At 43.5% G+C, this 15207-nt stretch overlaps 1 protein-coding gene across 1 annotated transcript in view; it reads left to right on the plus strand.

Moving 5' to 3' along the window:
• The window catches only part of PARL (presenilin associated rhomboid like), a 118563-nt gene that overhangs the window by 50140 nt on the left and 53216 nt on the right, over positions 1–15207 (plus strand). The window contains exons 5-6 of the mRNA XM_082247396.1: positions 10145–10193; positions 11973–12068. Of these exons, the coding sequence (XP_082103522.1) occupies positions 10145–10193; positions 11973–12068 (145 nt within the window). The remainder of the gene's footprint in view (positions 1–10144; positions 10194–11972; positions 12069–15207) is intronic.

Here is a 15207-nt window from a genome sequence, read left to right on the forward strand (position 1 = left end):
AGGATAAAGGATCAAATCTATTTATAGATCTAGAAGCGCATCTCTGATAGAATTGAGGTGAGCAGTTAGCACACCTAGTGGTGAAGAGCACTGAAGATCACTTGTTTCACAAGGGATAAAGGTGGAAGGAAGTTGTATTTAATTCATAGAAGAGGAGTTTCATTTACAATTTTTGTTTGGACACTTGAACACTATTTATGAACTTTATGATTGTTTTTTGTGATTGTGACACTATAAGGATCGGCACAGAGCACTTTAATTTATCACACATACCACTGGATTTCGAATATTAACATCACCATAAGCACTTTATTTGTTTATTTTGATTTTTTATGAATTAATAATAGTATTATTTATTGGAATTTTATATATATATTTTTATGGATTATTAGCAGAATATTTGATTAGATTGAATTTTATAGGACTCAAGGATTTTATAGGAATTTTATGATTTGAATGTATATGACACAATTTATATTTATATATTGATCCTATAATTGTACTCACTGATTTATGGATATTGGATTTACTCAGTAACCATTTGAATATTTATTGATATAGATCTATTAAATATCCCTGAAGTGCGGCACCCCCCCCCCCCCCCCCATTTACTTAAAGCGGTTGTAAACCCTAAAATAAAAATACTAGCCCATTATGTGTAACTTACCTTAGAACGAAGCCCCGACACGGACCCCCGGACATCGCTGCGGGCGCTGCCATGATCCCTCGCCGTCTCTTCCGGGACGGAATGCGCGCGGGAGTGATTTTCCGGCAAGCTCCCGGCAAATAAATTGAAGGTCTCCCCGGACCTTCAGAGCGCATGCGCCGCTCGCGCGAGCTGCTGCATGCACTGTAAATATCTCCTAAACCATGCCGGTTTAGGAGATATTATTTGTACCTACAGGTAAGCCTTATTATAGGCTTACCTGTAGGTAAAAGTGTCAAAAAGCGGGATACTACCGCTTTAACTGAGTGGTCACCAGTAACAGTACAATCAGCATCAAGGGCATACATATTTTTTATCTACCAAGACAGCGCATGAATCATACCCATAGAAATATACTTCCCCCTAGTTTGTAAAAAGCGATACCTTTTGCGCAAACCAATCAAATACGCTGTATTGCGATTTTTTTTTATTTTTTTTGTTTGTTTTTGTTTTTTTACCAAAAATATATAGCAAAATACAAATTGGCCTAAGCCCCTGTTCACACTTATGCGATGCGGGAAGGCTGCGAATCCGCAGCCTGTTCCCGCATCGCAAACGCACCCCCGGCAGTTCACACTGCCATATGCGATACGCTGGGGGTGTCAATGTAATCTTAACGACACCCCCAGTTTGATCGCATATTGCAGTGCGATCTTGCAGTTCGCACAGGATTGGATCGCACAAGTGTGAACCGCTGTGCGATCCGATCCTGATGCTGCTGCAAAAAAGGGTCCTGTGCGTGTTTGCTGCGGGTGCGGTGCGAATTTAGCCATACAAAGTGTATGGCTAAACTCGCACCGCACAGCCGATCGAATGTAATGAAGGAGCAGTGCGCTCCGACATTACATGCGAACGCTGCAGCCGCATGAGTGTGAACCGGCTCTTAACCGCTTGCCGACCGCCGCAAGTAAATTTACTGCGGCGGTCAGCCCCGGCCAGGCAGAGTGACGTTAATTAACGTCACTAGCCTGGGAGGGTCTGGGGAGCGAGCGCGCGCCCCCTGCGGTCACGGACCCGCGCCCCTGCGGTCACGGACCCGCCCCCCCCCCCCCGCGCGTGTGACCGGCGGACCCGATGTCCGCCGGTCACTCGGCGATTGTCGGGGGAGAGGAAGAAAGTCAGGCGGCTTGTGTAAACAAGCCACCTGTCATTCTCCTCGGTGTAAAAACACTGATCACACGGTTCTACTATGTAGAACCTTTGGCTGTGGCTTGTGGTGTAAGGACACTGATCAATCGCAGTAAGAATCACGCCCCTAGGGACACACACAGCCCCTCCCTCTCAAATAAAGTTAACCCCTTCACTACCAGTGTATTTTTACAGTAACAGTGCATATGTATAGCACTGATTACTGTAGAAATGTCACTGGTAACCCCAAAAGTGTCAAAAATGTCAGTCAAGGGACCGATCTGTCCACCACAATGTCGCAGTACCGCAAAAAAAATCGCAGATCGCCGCCATTACGCGTTAAAAAAAAAAAAACAACAAAAATGACAAAAATCTTTCCCTTTGTTAGTAAACGCAATAACTTTTGCGCAAACCAATAAAAATACGCTTTTTGCGATTTTTTTTTTTTTTTTTTTACCAAACATATGTAGCATAAAACAAATTGGCCGAAAATTTTAAAAAATTTAGATTTTTACATTTTTTTGGGGGGGAATTTCATTTTTTGCAAAATTTACGCTCTTTTTTTGTTTATAGCACAAAAAGTAAAAAGCGCACAGGTGATCAAATACCACCAAAAGAAAGCTCTGTTTGTGGGGAAAAAAGGACGTCAATTTCATTTGGGTACAGCGTAGCATGACCGCGCAATTGTCCGTTAAAGTCACGCAGTGCCGAATCGTAAAATACCCCCTGGTCGTTTAGCAGCCAAATCCTCCGGGGCTTAAGTGGTTAAAGGATGAAAAATATTTTATTTTTACATTTTATTTATTTATTTATTTATTTATTTATTTTTTGGGAATGTTATATAGCTGAATGTGATATAGATAGAGAGATATATATATTTTTTGTTTATAACGCAATTTACCATTAAAGTAACGCAGTGCAGAATCGCAAAAAAGGGCCTGGTCATTAACATAGTTACATAGTTAGTGAGGTTGAAAAAAGACAACAGTCCATCCAGTTCAACCTATGATGTGTGTGTGTGTGTTTGCTGTTAACCGTACATTGTATACCCCTGTATGTTGTGGTCTCTAAGGTGACCATCTAACAGTTTTTTGAAACTATCAATGCTCCCTGCTGATACGACTGCTTGTGGAAGAGAATTCCACATCCTTACCGCTCTTACAGTGAAGAACCCCTTACGCATTTTAAGGTTAAACCGCCTTTCCTCTAGTTTTAGTGAGTGGCCACGCGTCTTATTGTATTCCCTTACTCTGAATAGTTTGTTCCTTATGCCAGGGTCGCCAGTACAGTATTTGTACATTGATATCATATCCCCCCTCAATCGTCTCTTCTCCAGAGAGAATAGGTTCAGTGCTTTTAGCCTTTCCTCATAGCTGATGTCCTCCATTCCCCTAATTATTTTTGTTGCCCTTCTCTGGACTCTTTCCAATTCCAGCACATCCTTCCTGAGGACCGGTGCCCAGAACTGGACAGCATACTCCAGATGTGGCCGGACCAGAGTCTTGTAGAGTGGAAGAATAATCTCTATTTCTGGAGTGAATCCCCTTTTTTATACATCCCAGTATTCTGTTGACTTTACTTGCAGCGGCTTGGCATTGCATGCCACTGCCAAGCCTGTTGTCTACCAGTACCCCCAAGTCTTTTTCCATCTTAGACTCACCCAGAGGTTCCCCCCCCTAGTGAGTAGCTTGCTTTCTGGTTTCTGGCCCCCAAGTGCATTACTTTTACATTTTTCAACATTAAACCTCATCTGCCATGTAGTTGCCCACCCCGTTATTTTGTTCAGGTCCGCTTGCAAGGTTTCCACATCCTGCATAGAAGATATTGGCATGCCTAGTTTAGTATCCTCTGCAAATACCGAGATTGTACTAGATATCCCCTCCTCTAGATCATTTATGAATAAATTAAACAGGATTGGTTCCAGGACCGAACCCTGGGGGACCCCACTTTCCACACCCGCCCAATCCGAGTACTCCTTATTAATCAGCAGCCTCTGGACTCTCCCCTGGAGCCAGTTCTCTATCCAGGTACTCACCTTATGGTTCATACCTACCTTCCTTAGTTTGTACAGTAGGCGTTTGTGGGGAACGGTGTCAAAGGCCTTTCAAAGTCCAGATACACCACATCCACCGGCTTACCTTTATCTAGGTGGCAGCTCACTTCATCGTTGAAGGTTAATAGATTGGTTTGGCAAGAACGATTTTTCATAAATCCATGCTGATTGCTACTAATAATACAGTTTTCATTACTAAAGTCTTGTATATGGTCCCTTAATATCCCCTCCAAAATCTTGCAGACTACAGATGTTAGGCAGACCGGCCTATAGTTCCCCGGGATACACCTCGGCCCCTTTTTAAATATTGGTACCACGTAGACATATGCCGGTTTTCGGTAATTCGATATATCGCGGTATTGCATAGCCACGGTATTGTTATTGTGGCATTTTTAAAATACCGAGTTTCTCTGCTCCTGGGTCTGACTTGTGAATTGATACATTTCAGTGAGCTGGATGACTCATTCACTCACACAGCTAAGCCTTTCAGCATTTAGGCCCCTTTCACACTACGTCAGTTGTCGTCCGTTTTTCGTCAGTTGTCATCCGTTTTTCGTCAGTTGTCATCCGTTTTTCGTCAGTTGTCATCCGTTTTTCGTCAGTTGTCATCCGTTTTTCGTCAGTTGTCATCCGTTTTTCGTCAGTTGTTATCCGTTTTTCGTCAGTTGTTATCAGTCTTTCATCCGTTGTCATCCGTTTTTACATAGAGATGCATTGATGTCCGTTTTTCATCCGTCAACGGATGGATGAAAAACGGACAAACGGACAGTGTGTGTGAAAGGGGCCTAAGTCTCCCAGTAACTATAAACAAAAATGATTACATTTGTATCTTTTCCTTCCCTCTGCCAGGGAGAAAGGAAGTTTAACCTCTTAAAGACTGGATCTTTTTCTGACACTTGTTGCTTGCAAGTTAAAATCAGTTTTTTTTTTTTGCTAGAAAAGTACTTAGAACCCCCAAACATTTTATATATTTTTTTAGCAGAGACCCTACAGAAAAAATGGCGATTGTTGTAATATTTTATGTCACACTGTATTTGCGCAGCAGTCTTTCAAACGCAATTAATAGACTTTAATGAATAAAAAAAAAAAAAAAACGTAACAGTAAAGTTATCCCAATTTTTTTTTTTTGTTACACAGAGAATCGTGATCTTTATTCCAAGCTAAAAAATGGTGATTCTCATTTTGGCCAGAATCGTGCAGCTCTTATATATATATGTGTATATACACATATGTGTGTATACACACACGCATAGCAGCCCACATTACATTATTATATAGCCATCAAGCAGTGTCTGGCCTACCTGGTGATGACTGGTCCTGGCGCTCTGATCCGATGGCCTGGTCTTTAAAGGGGCAAATCCTTGCGATCCAGAAGTGGTTAAACCTGCAGGAGGACCGGTGTTTTTATCTATTAATGACTTTACTATTGCTTTAGGCCTGGTTCCGGGTTGGCGGTTCACATGTATGCGGGTTGGCGGCCCACATTTGCACAGGCATAGCAGCCCATTGATTTGAACGGGCTGCTATGCCCTCATTTTCCGCAGAAAAAAGGTGCATGCAGCATTTTTTTAAAATTCAGTGGCCTTGAAATCCATCCTGCTTTTGCACCATGCGACTAACCTGCAGTTCCTGCTCTGGCAAGCTTTCTGCATTTTTTGTATACATGTGAACCAGGCCTAAAGCAATAGTAAAGTCATTAATGGATAAAAACACCGGTCCTCCTGCAGGTTTAACCAATTAATGACTTTACTATTGCTTTAGGCCTGGTTCACATGTATGCGGGTTGGGGGCCCACATTGGCACAGGCATAGCAGCCCATTGATGTGAATGGGCTTGAGCTGCTATGCCTGCGTTTTCAGCTGAAAAAAGGTGCATGCAGAATTTAAAAAAAATGCAGTGGCCATGAAATCCATCCTTCTTTTGCACCATGCGACTTACCTGCCGTTGCTGCACACGCAAACTGTTTTTAAATGCCGTGCCCACGTATACAAAAAATGCAGAAAGCTTGCCAGAGCAGGAACTGCAGGTTAGTCGCATGGTGCAAAAGCAGGATGGATTTCAAGGCCACTGAATTTTAAAAAAAATGCTGCATGCACCTTTTTTCTGCGGAAAATGAGGGAATAGCAGCCCGTTCAAATCAATGGGCTGCTATGCCTGTGCAAATGTGGGCCGCCAACCCGCATACATGTGAACCACCAACCCGCATACATGTGAACTACCAATCCGCATACATGTGAACCAGGCCTAAAGCAATAGTAAAGTAATTTATAAACAACACCTCCTTCAGGTTTAACCACTTCTTGACCACAAGGATTTGCCCTCTTAATGACCAGGCCATCGGATCAGAGCCGAGCGCCAGGACCAGTTATCACCAGTTAGGCCAGACACTGCTTGATGACCTATTTTAGGCCTGGTTCACAGAGTCTGTACTGACTGACTATATAATAATGTGCATAAGTGAACCAAAGCCCCTAAATTCAGCAATGAAATTGAAGTGAGGTGGAAATTTAATAATTTAAATTTAATAATAGAATACCGTGATAATACCGTATACCGTGGCAAAACCTTAATCAATTAATCGCAGCATGAAAATCTGATACTGTCACAAGCCTAGTACCACGTTGGCTTTTTTCCAATCAGCTGGCACCATACCCGTCTGTAAACTATCCTTAAAGATCAAGAATAAGGGTCTGGCAATCACCTGGCTGAGCTCTTTAAGAACCCTCGGGTTCAAGCCATCCGGTCCCGGTGATTTATTTATGTTAAGTTTCTCTAGTTTAGTTCTAAGTCTATCTTCTGTTAGCCATGGCGGCACTTCCTGAGGTGTGTTGTTTAGTTCGGCCTTACAAGCTGGGTTCGTGTAGCCCCCCGATTCTTTTGTGAAGACTGAAGAGAAGAAATGATTTAACACTTCCGCCTTTTCTTTGTCCTCAGTGGCCATATTACCTTTGTCATCTTTTATGGGGCCAATGTGTTCTGGCCTCGCTTTCTTACTGTTTTTATATACTTAAAGAATTTCTTTGGGTTATTTTTGCTCTCCTCCGCTATATGTCTCTCGTGTTCTATTTTAGCCGCCCTGATTTCGCCTTTACATTTCTTATTACACTCTTTGTAATGATTAAATGCTGCCAATGACCCCTCAGTCTTGTATTTTTTGAAGGCCTTTTCTTTAGCACTAATATATGTATTTTTATGTTGGTGTTTAGCCACCCAGGGTTTAATTTTGCTCTTTTAAATTTATTTCCCTTTGGAATGCACTGGTCAATCCCCTTGTTAAGTATGCTCTTGAAGCACTCTCACTTTTCCTCCGTGTTCTTTGTTCCCAGGGTTCTATCCCAATTGATATTTTCTAGCAGCGAGCGCAGTTTTGGGAAATTGGCTCTTTTGAAATTCAGCGTCCTTATATTACCCCTCTGCTTCCTATAACTGTAATTAATACTGAAACTTATTGACCTATGGTCACTGTTTCCTAAGTTGTTCCGTATTTCTATATCCGTGATCAGGTCTGTATTGTTGGTAATCAGTAGGTCAAGTACCGCATCTTTCCTCGTCGGTGCATTCACCATCTGACCCATGAAATTGTCCTGCAAAACATTTAGGAACTGCCTAGCCTTGGCTGAGTGTGCGGTTCCTTCTGCCCAGTCTATATCTGGATAATTAAAAGTCCCCCATTATAATGACGTTTCCCGTCCTTGCTGCCAATCCTAACTGTAAAATGAGGTCCGCCTCCCCCTCCTCCCTCAGGTTGGGGGGCCTATAGCATACGCCCAATATTACCTTCCCCACCGTGCCTTCCCTTTGAAGCTCTACCCATAGGGATTCTGCCTCGTCCATAGCTCCATTATTAATATCATCCCTCATATTTACCTGTATACTGTTCTTAATATACAGACATACCCCTCCCCTTTTTTACCTTCTCTATCTCTGCGATAAAGGGAATATCCCTGAATGGACGCCATCCAATCATGAGAGCTGTCAAACCAAGTCTCAGTTATCCCCACAAAATCTAAGTCCTCCTCAAACATCAGCAGCTCCAGCTCTCCCATCTTGTTGGCCAGGCTTCTGGCATTGGTATACAAGCCTCGTAATTTTGATCGGTTACATTTATCCTCACTTGATGTTATTAGGCTGCTCTCTTGATTTTTCCCCATACCCACCCTGGGTATAGGAGCTCCGAACACTCTACCACTAATGCCCCCATTTCTGCCCTCTGAAACTTGCTTACCGCTGGCTAATTCTACATCTGTACCCCCCCCCCCCATTCCCTAGTTTAAAAGCCCCTCTAACTTTTTGGCCATCCTCTCACCCAGTACGGCTGCACCCACCCCATTTAGGTGCAATCCGTCCCTACCAAAGAGCCGGTGGCCGACTGAGAAGTCGGCCCAGTTCTCCAGGAACCCGAAACCCTCCTTACTACACCAGCTCCTCAGCCACTTGTTAACTTCCCTAATCTCCCGCTGCCTCTCTGGTGTGGCTCGAGGTACAGGTAGTATTTCGGAAAATACTACCTTGGAGGTCCTTCTCCTCAACTTAGCGCCTAAGTCCCTGAAATCGTTTAGGACTCTCCATCTTCCTTTGCCTATGTCATTGGTACCCACGTGTACCATGACAGCTGGGTCTTCTCCAGCCCCACCCAATAATCTGTCCACCCGATCCGCGATGTGCCGAACCCGAGCGCCCGGCAAACAACAGACTGTTCGGCACACACGGTCTTTGTCACAGATTACACTATCTGTCCTTCTAATAATTGAGTCCCCTACCACCAGCACCTGTCTTTCCTTTCCCTTTCTCCCGGCCTCACTGGAGGAGTTCTTCCTCTGGCAGCTAGGGGCGGCACTCTGCTCCAGCAATGCTGGTCCCTGACTGGTTTTTCCCAACATCACACAACGGGGCGTATCTGTTGGGGTGCTCCAGCCCAGGATCAGCCTCCTTGCCTTGTTCCCTTCTACCCCTCCTAACTGTCACCCCTCTACTCTGCTCTGATGCCTGCACCTCCGATACTCCGCCCACCTCTGTGCAGGCCCCTGCCTGCACCTGACTGGTACGATCCTGGCTCTCCTCCGGTATGGACATTCGTCTCAGTGTTGCCAGCTGCCTCCCTAGATTCAGGACCTGAGCTTCCAGGGAAGCAACTTGCTTACATTTTGCGCATTTGTATTCGCCCTCGATCACATGTCTGAGGAACGCATACATATCACAAGATGTACACCGAGTCGCATCTCCACACCCGCCGGGCATTGTACCTACTATCTAATCTAATGGGGATTCAGTAATTCAAGTCTATCCTATGTGGCTATTTCCTGGCTTCCTAACTCTACCTTCTCACCCTCTGGTACTCCGCTTCACTCACTTGACACTCAGTTGCACAACACTCACTTACTCCCCAGTCGCAGAGATACTCCCCAGTCGCAGAGATACTCCCCAGTCGCAGAGATACTCCCCAGTCGCAGAGATACTCCCCAGTCGCAGAGATACTCCCCAGTCGCAGGGATACTCCCCAGTCGCAGGGATACTCCCCAGTCGCAAGGATGCTCCCCAGTCGCAAGGATGCTCCCCAGTCGCAAGGATACTCCCCAGTCGCAAGGATACTCACCCGTCCAAAGATCTTCACCAGTCGGTCGGTCACAGAACACTGTCAGTCAGTTGCAGAGCACAGTCAGTCGGTCGCAGAGCGGTCAGTCGGTCGCAGAGCAGTCAATTGGTCGCAGATCAGTCGCAGAGTAGTTTTAAGCAGATAGCAGCCCCTTTACAACCTGTATTGCTAGTAGTGTTGTGCAAATCCTTCTGATCCAGAACTGGTTAAAGACTAAGCCTTTTTCTGACCCTTGTTGCTTACAAGTTTAAAATCCATATTTTTTGCTATATCAATTTTTTATTTTTGTTTTTAGCAGAGACCCTAGAGAATAAAATGGCGATCGTTGCAATCTTTGTCACACTGTGTATTTAGGCAGAAGTCTTTCAAACGCGTTTTTTTTTTTTTTTGTAAAAATGCACTTAAATGAATTTGAAAAAACTAAACAGTAAAGTTAGCATGCAAGAGATGTTACCCTGCGAATCGTGAGAGAATTGTGATCTTTATTCGAAGCAAAAAAAATCATAATTCTCATTTTATCCAGAATCGTGCAGCTCTACTACTAAACATGTTATACATTAAATTATAGATGTAAAATTGTATATTTCAGTTGTTTTGCACTATTTATGTAATATAGTTTGAATGAAAAATGGTGCTTTAGTGGATTGTGCCTATGTCCCCTTAGGTCAATGAATGGTGGAACAATCTGAGTGAGGGACAGAAGACTGTATCAGGTAAGTACAAACCTGGTTAACCAGTTGCCGACCACCCCATAGCAATTTTACTGCTACAGGGTGGCCGCAGAATCATGTGCATACAGTATCTCAAAAAAGTGAGTACACCCCTCACATTTTTGTAAATATTTTATTATATGTTTTCATGTGACCACACTGAAGGAATGACACTTTGCTACAATGAAAATTAGTGAGTCTACAGTTTGTATAACGGTGTAAATTTGCTGTCCCCTCAAAATAACTAGACACACAGCCATTAATGTCTAAACCACTGGCAACAAAAGTGTGTACAGCCCTAAGTGAAAATGTCCAAAGTGTCAATATTTTGTGTGGCCACCATTGTTTTCCAGCACTGCCTTAACCCTTTTGAGCATGGAGTTCACCAGAGCTTCATAGGTTGCCACTGGAGTCCTCTTCCACTCCTCCATGACAACATCAAGGAGCTGGTGGATGTTGGAGACCTTGCGCTCCTCCACCTTCTGTTTGTGGATGCCCCACAGATGCTCTATAGGGTTTAGGTCTGGGGACATGCTTGACCAGTCCATCACCTTTACCCTCAGCTTCTTTAGCAAGGCAGTTGTCCTCTTGGAGGTGTGTTTGGGTCGTTATCCTGTTGGAATACTGCCCTGCGGCCCAGTCTCCAAAGGGAGGGGATCATGCTCTGCTTCAGTATGTCACAGTACATGTTGGTATTCATGGTTCCTTCCATGAACTGTAGCTCCCCAGTACCCGCAGCACGCATGCAGCCCCATGAATCTCCCACCACCATGCTTGACTATAGGCAAGACACACTTGTCTTTTGTACTTCTTACCTGGTTGCTGCCACACCCGCTTGACACCATCTGAACCAAATACGTTTATCTTGGTCTCATCAGACCACAGGACATGGCTCCAGTAATCCATGTCCTTAGTCTGCTTGTCTTCAGCAAACTGTTTGATTGTGGGCTTTTGTTGTGCATCATCTTTAGAAGAGGCTTACTTCTAGGACGACAGCCATGCAGATCAATTTGATGCAGTGTGCGGCGTGTGGTCTGAGCACTGACAGGCTGACCCCCACCCCTTCAACCTCTGCAGCAATGCTGGCAGTACTCATACGTCTATTTCCCAAAGGCCAACTCTGGATATGACGTTGAGCACGTACACTCAACTTCTTTTGGTTGACCATGGCGAGGCCTGTTCTGAGTGGAACCCACTAAAAGTCGCTTATCGCCGCCATTGCTATTATAAAAATATATAAATTCCAGTGTGCGTATATCCCATAGTTTGTAGACGCTATAACGTTTGTGCAAACCAATTTTTATTATACACTTATTGGGGTTTTTTTTGACAAAAATATGTAGAAGAAATTTATTCACTTTTTTTTTTTTTTTTTTCTTTATTGGATTTGTTTTATAGCAGAAAGTTAAAAAAAATAGTGTTTCCCCCCCCCCTCCCAAAATTGTCAGCCTTTTTTTTGTTTTTTAGTGCATAAAAAAAAACCCCAGTGGTGATCAAATACCACCAAAAGAAAGCTCTACTTAGCTCTAAAAAAGAACCTAAATTTAATTTGTGTACAGCGTTGCATGCCGTGCAATTGTCAGTTAAAGTAACGATGTACCGCATTGCAAAATGTGGCCTGGTCATGTAGGGGGTCATAGACCTCCCTCCATCTTCCGGAGGATAAGTAGTTAATACCCAGCTCCACCAAAACAAAAGTACTGTGTAAATTTTAAAATCATAATAGCTTTTAAGACTTTTCCACTGGCATGCTTTTCATTTTCTTTGCATCTCTCTCTTTAGGTATCATTGCTGCTAATGTATTGGTATTTTTCCTTTGGAGAGTTCCTTCCATGCAACGAACAATGATCCGATACTTCACATCCAACCCTGCATCTAGTAAGTGCTTTCTTGTCTGTCTATTAGGAAATGCATACAGTATGAGGATATGCAGTCATTATAAAGTATGTTTACACATGGTAATTGATGAATTTTTCAACACATTTTAACAGACAAACCATGAAGATTTAATTCAAGCATTGCCTACTAATAAAGGTGATGTACTGTTCAAATTTGTTGAATAAATCAGCAATTTCCAGGTCAATTTATCCAATTGTCTCCCAGATTTGAAAACCATACTAGTAAGCTCAATACAAATACTAATGGAAGCACTTTTTTTCTCGTTGTGCTCAACCCCTGACCTCAAGAAACTGACTGACATGACGACCCAATAGAACCTTTGGCTAGCATTTAAGGCCAAAAAAACAGACAAACAAATTTCACATTTGTGGAAACAAACCAGACACACTTTCTCGGCCAATAGGTTACATAGACCTGCCCTCCTTATGAAATTATACATTTTAACCACTTGCCGACCGCCCTATAGCAGGTGTACTGCTACAGGGGGGCTGATGTGAGCAGGATATATACGTGATCCTGCACTCCCGGGTAGCGGAGGCGTATACGTACCGCCGGCTTCTCGCTCCCACTGTGATTATACACAGCAGGAGCCAATCACGGGCCTTGCGGACTCCATGTTCGCCGACACCCATCGATCATTTGGTAAACAAGGCAGATTGCTGTTCTTTCTGTAGGTAAGGCATGGAAACAAGGCAGATTGCTGTTCTTTCTGTAGGGAAGGCATGGATCATGTGTTCCTGCAAAGCAGGGACAATGATCTGTGTCCTCTGCTAGTAAAAGCACCTTCCACACTGTACAAACACACTGACTAGGCACACAGTTTAACCCTTTGATTGCCTCTTGTTAAAGTGGTTTTTAAGCCACTTGCAGGACTTTGTATAATCCTGTTTTCCTTCTAAACCTGTGTACCTTTGTGTCTGTTTTTTTTATAAAAAAAAAATGCTGCGTATACCTGGTTTCAGTGTGCTGATCGGCGATCACATTACTTACTGGCTCTCTCCTCTCCCCATCTGACAGCTGCAGGGGGCGGGGCCGAGATTCCCCTGCTAACGTCATTTGGGAGGAGAGAGAGCCAGCTGGTCACGTGATCGCCAAGCAGCACACTGAAATCAGGTATATACAGCATTTTATTATTTTTTTTTTTTTATAAAACAAAGACAGAGGCACACAGACTTAAGAAACAGACAGGATTATATAACATATCAACATTTTTTTTTAAGCAGGAGGAGGGGCGATCGGGCCATGACACGGAGCTGACAGGCAGGTAAGGGAGGGGGGAGGAGGACAGAGGGGACACAGGAGAGGAGAGCTGCGGATGATGGATGCACGTACATTGGCCACGGTGTCACGGCTCAACAACTATGATACACAGTGGTCAGTGTACAGGGGGGAGGGCAGAAACTGGCAGGATCAGCCAGGTTTTTTTAGGTGATGGACAGGGCCAAATTACACAGCACAAGCACAGTACTGTAGAACATGCTTTAAAGGAACAGGATCGTGCTTTTACAGCGACAGCATATTTTTAGCACTGATCACTGTATTGGTGTCACTGGTTCCCAAAAGTGTCAGTGTCCGATTTTGTCCACTGCACTATTGCAGTCCCGCTTGAAGTCGCTGATTCGATTAAATATTCGATAAATAAATTTGTAGTCGCAATAACTTTTGGGCAAAGTAAGCAATATGTGTATTGAGGTTTTCTTTACCAAAAATATGTAGCAGAATACATCTTGGCTTAAATTGATAAAGATATATATTTTTTTTTTTTTTTGGGGTTTATAGCACAACAAATAAAGGCAGAGGTGATCAAATGCCACCAAAACAAAGCTCTAATTTATAGAGAAAAAGGGACATACATTTTATTTGGGTACAGTGTTGCACGACCGTGCAATTGTCAGAGTAACACGGACTGTACTACAAAAAATGGCCTGGTCATGAAGGAGGTAAATCTTCCCATGCTGAAGTGGTTAATAAGTGGCAAAACTGAGTTGACAAGCATCGTAATATTTGTGAAGTGTCTCAATACTTCACAAATTTCTCAACATCTTGCTAAACTATACCAAGCTACTGCTGAAACTTTTTTTGGCCCTTCTTTCCAAAACTTCAGATAATGGAAAGCCCCATCTTCCATTCTGAGGTTCATTTAGCATGAAATCGATGAACCAGCCCAGATGGCTTTACCGCTCTATCCTGTAAGAAACTTGTAGATTTTTTGTCCACGCCTGCAGCTACTTTTCAATGAGTTCCAAGCAAAAGGCTCCTTAATCACTTCTGGACCGAAAAGGATTTGCCCCTCTAATGACCAGGCCATTTTTTTGCAATTCGGCACTGCGTTACTTTAACGGACAATTGCATGGTAGTGCGATGCTGTACCTAAATAAAATTGATGTCCTTTTTTTTTCCTCACAAATAGAGCTTTCTTTTGGTGGTATTTGATATCCTGTGCAAAAAAAATAGCGAAAATTCTGGGGAAAAAAACACATTTTACACATTCTGCTATAGAACATTCCCCCCCCCCCCAAAAAAAATGTAAAAATCAATATTTCTCCTCCTTTTAAGCCAATTTGTATTCTGGTACATGTCGTTAGTAAAAAAAAAAAATCGCAATAAGTGTATTTTGATTGGTTTGTGCAAAAGTTATTGCGTCTACAAACTAGGGGAAAGATTGATGTCATTTTTATTTATGTATTTATTTGTTTTACTAGTAATGGCGGCTATTTGCGATTTTTAGCGGGACTGCGACATTGCGGCGGGCATTTTTTGACACTTTTGGGGGGATCAGTGACATTGCTACAGTAATCAGTGCTAAAAATATGCACTGTTACTGTAATGACATTGGCAGGGAAGGGGTTAACACAGTGGTGATCAAGGGTTACGTGTGAGCCTAGGGGAGTGTTTTCTAACTGTATGGGGGAGGGACTTCTATATAGGACCACAGGTCTCTGTGGTCATTTCACAAGGATCACAGGCGATCTGATCATTTCAGAGAGAACAACGGTCTGCTGTGTTTAAAACAGCTGACCGTTCTTCTCTCCTCAGCAGGGAGCGATCGCGGGTGCCGTGGCTCGCCCCCAGCACCGCTCCTGCGAACCGTCGTACCCGTACGTGGATTCGCACAGCC

The sequence above is a fragment of the Pelophylax lessonae genome (genome assembly GCF_965119305.1).
Source record: "Pelophylax lessonae genome assembly, chromosome: 2".
In the NCBI taxonomy this organism is placed as follows: domain Eukaryota; kingdom Metazoa; phylum Chordata; class Amphibia; order Anura; family Ranidae; genus Pelophylax; species Pelophylax lessonae.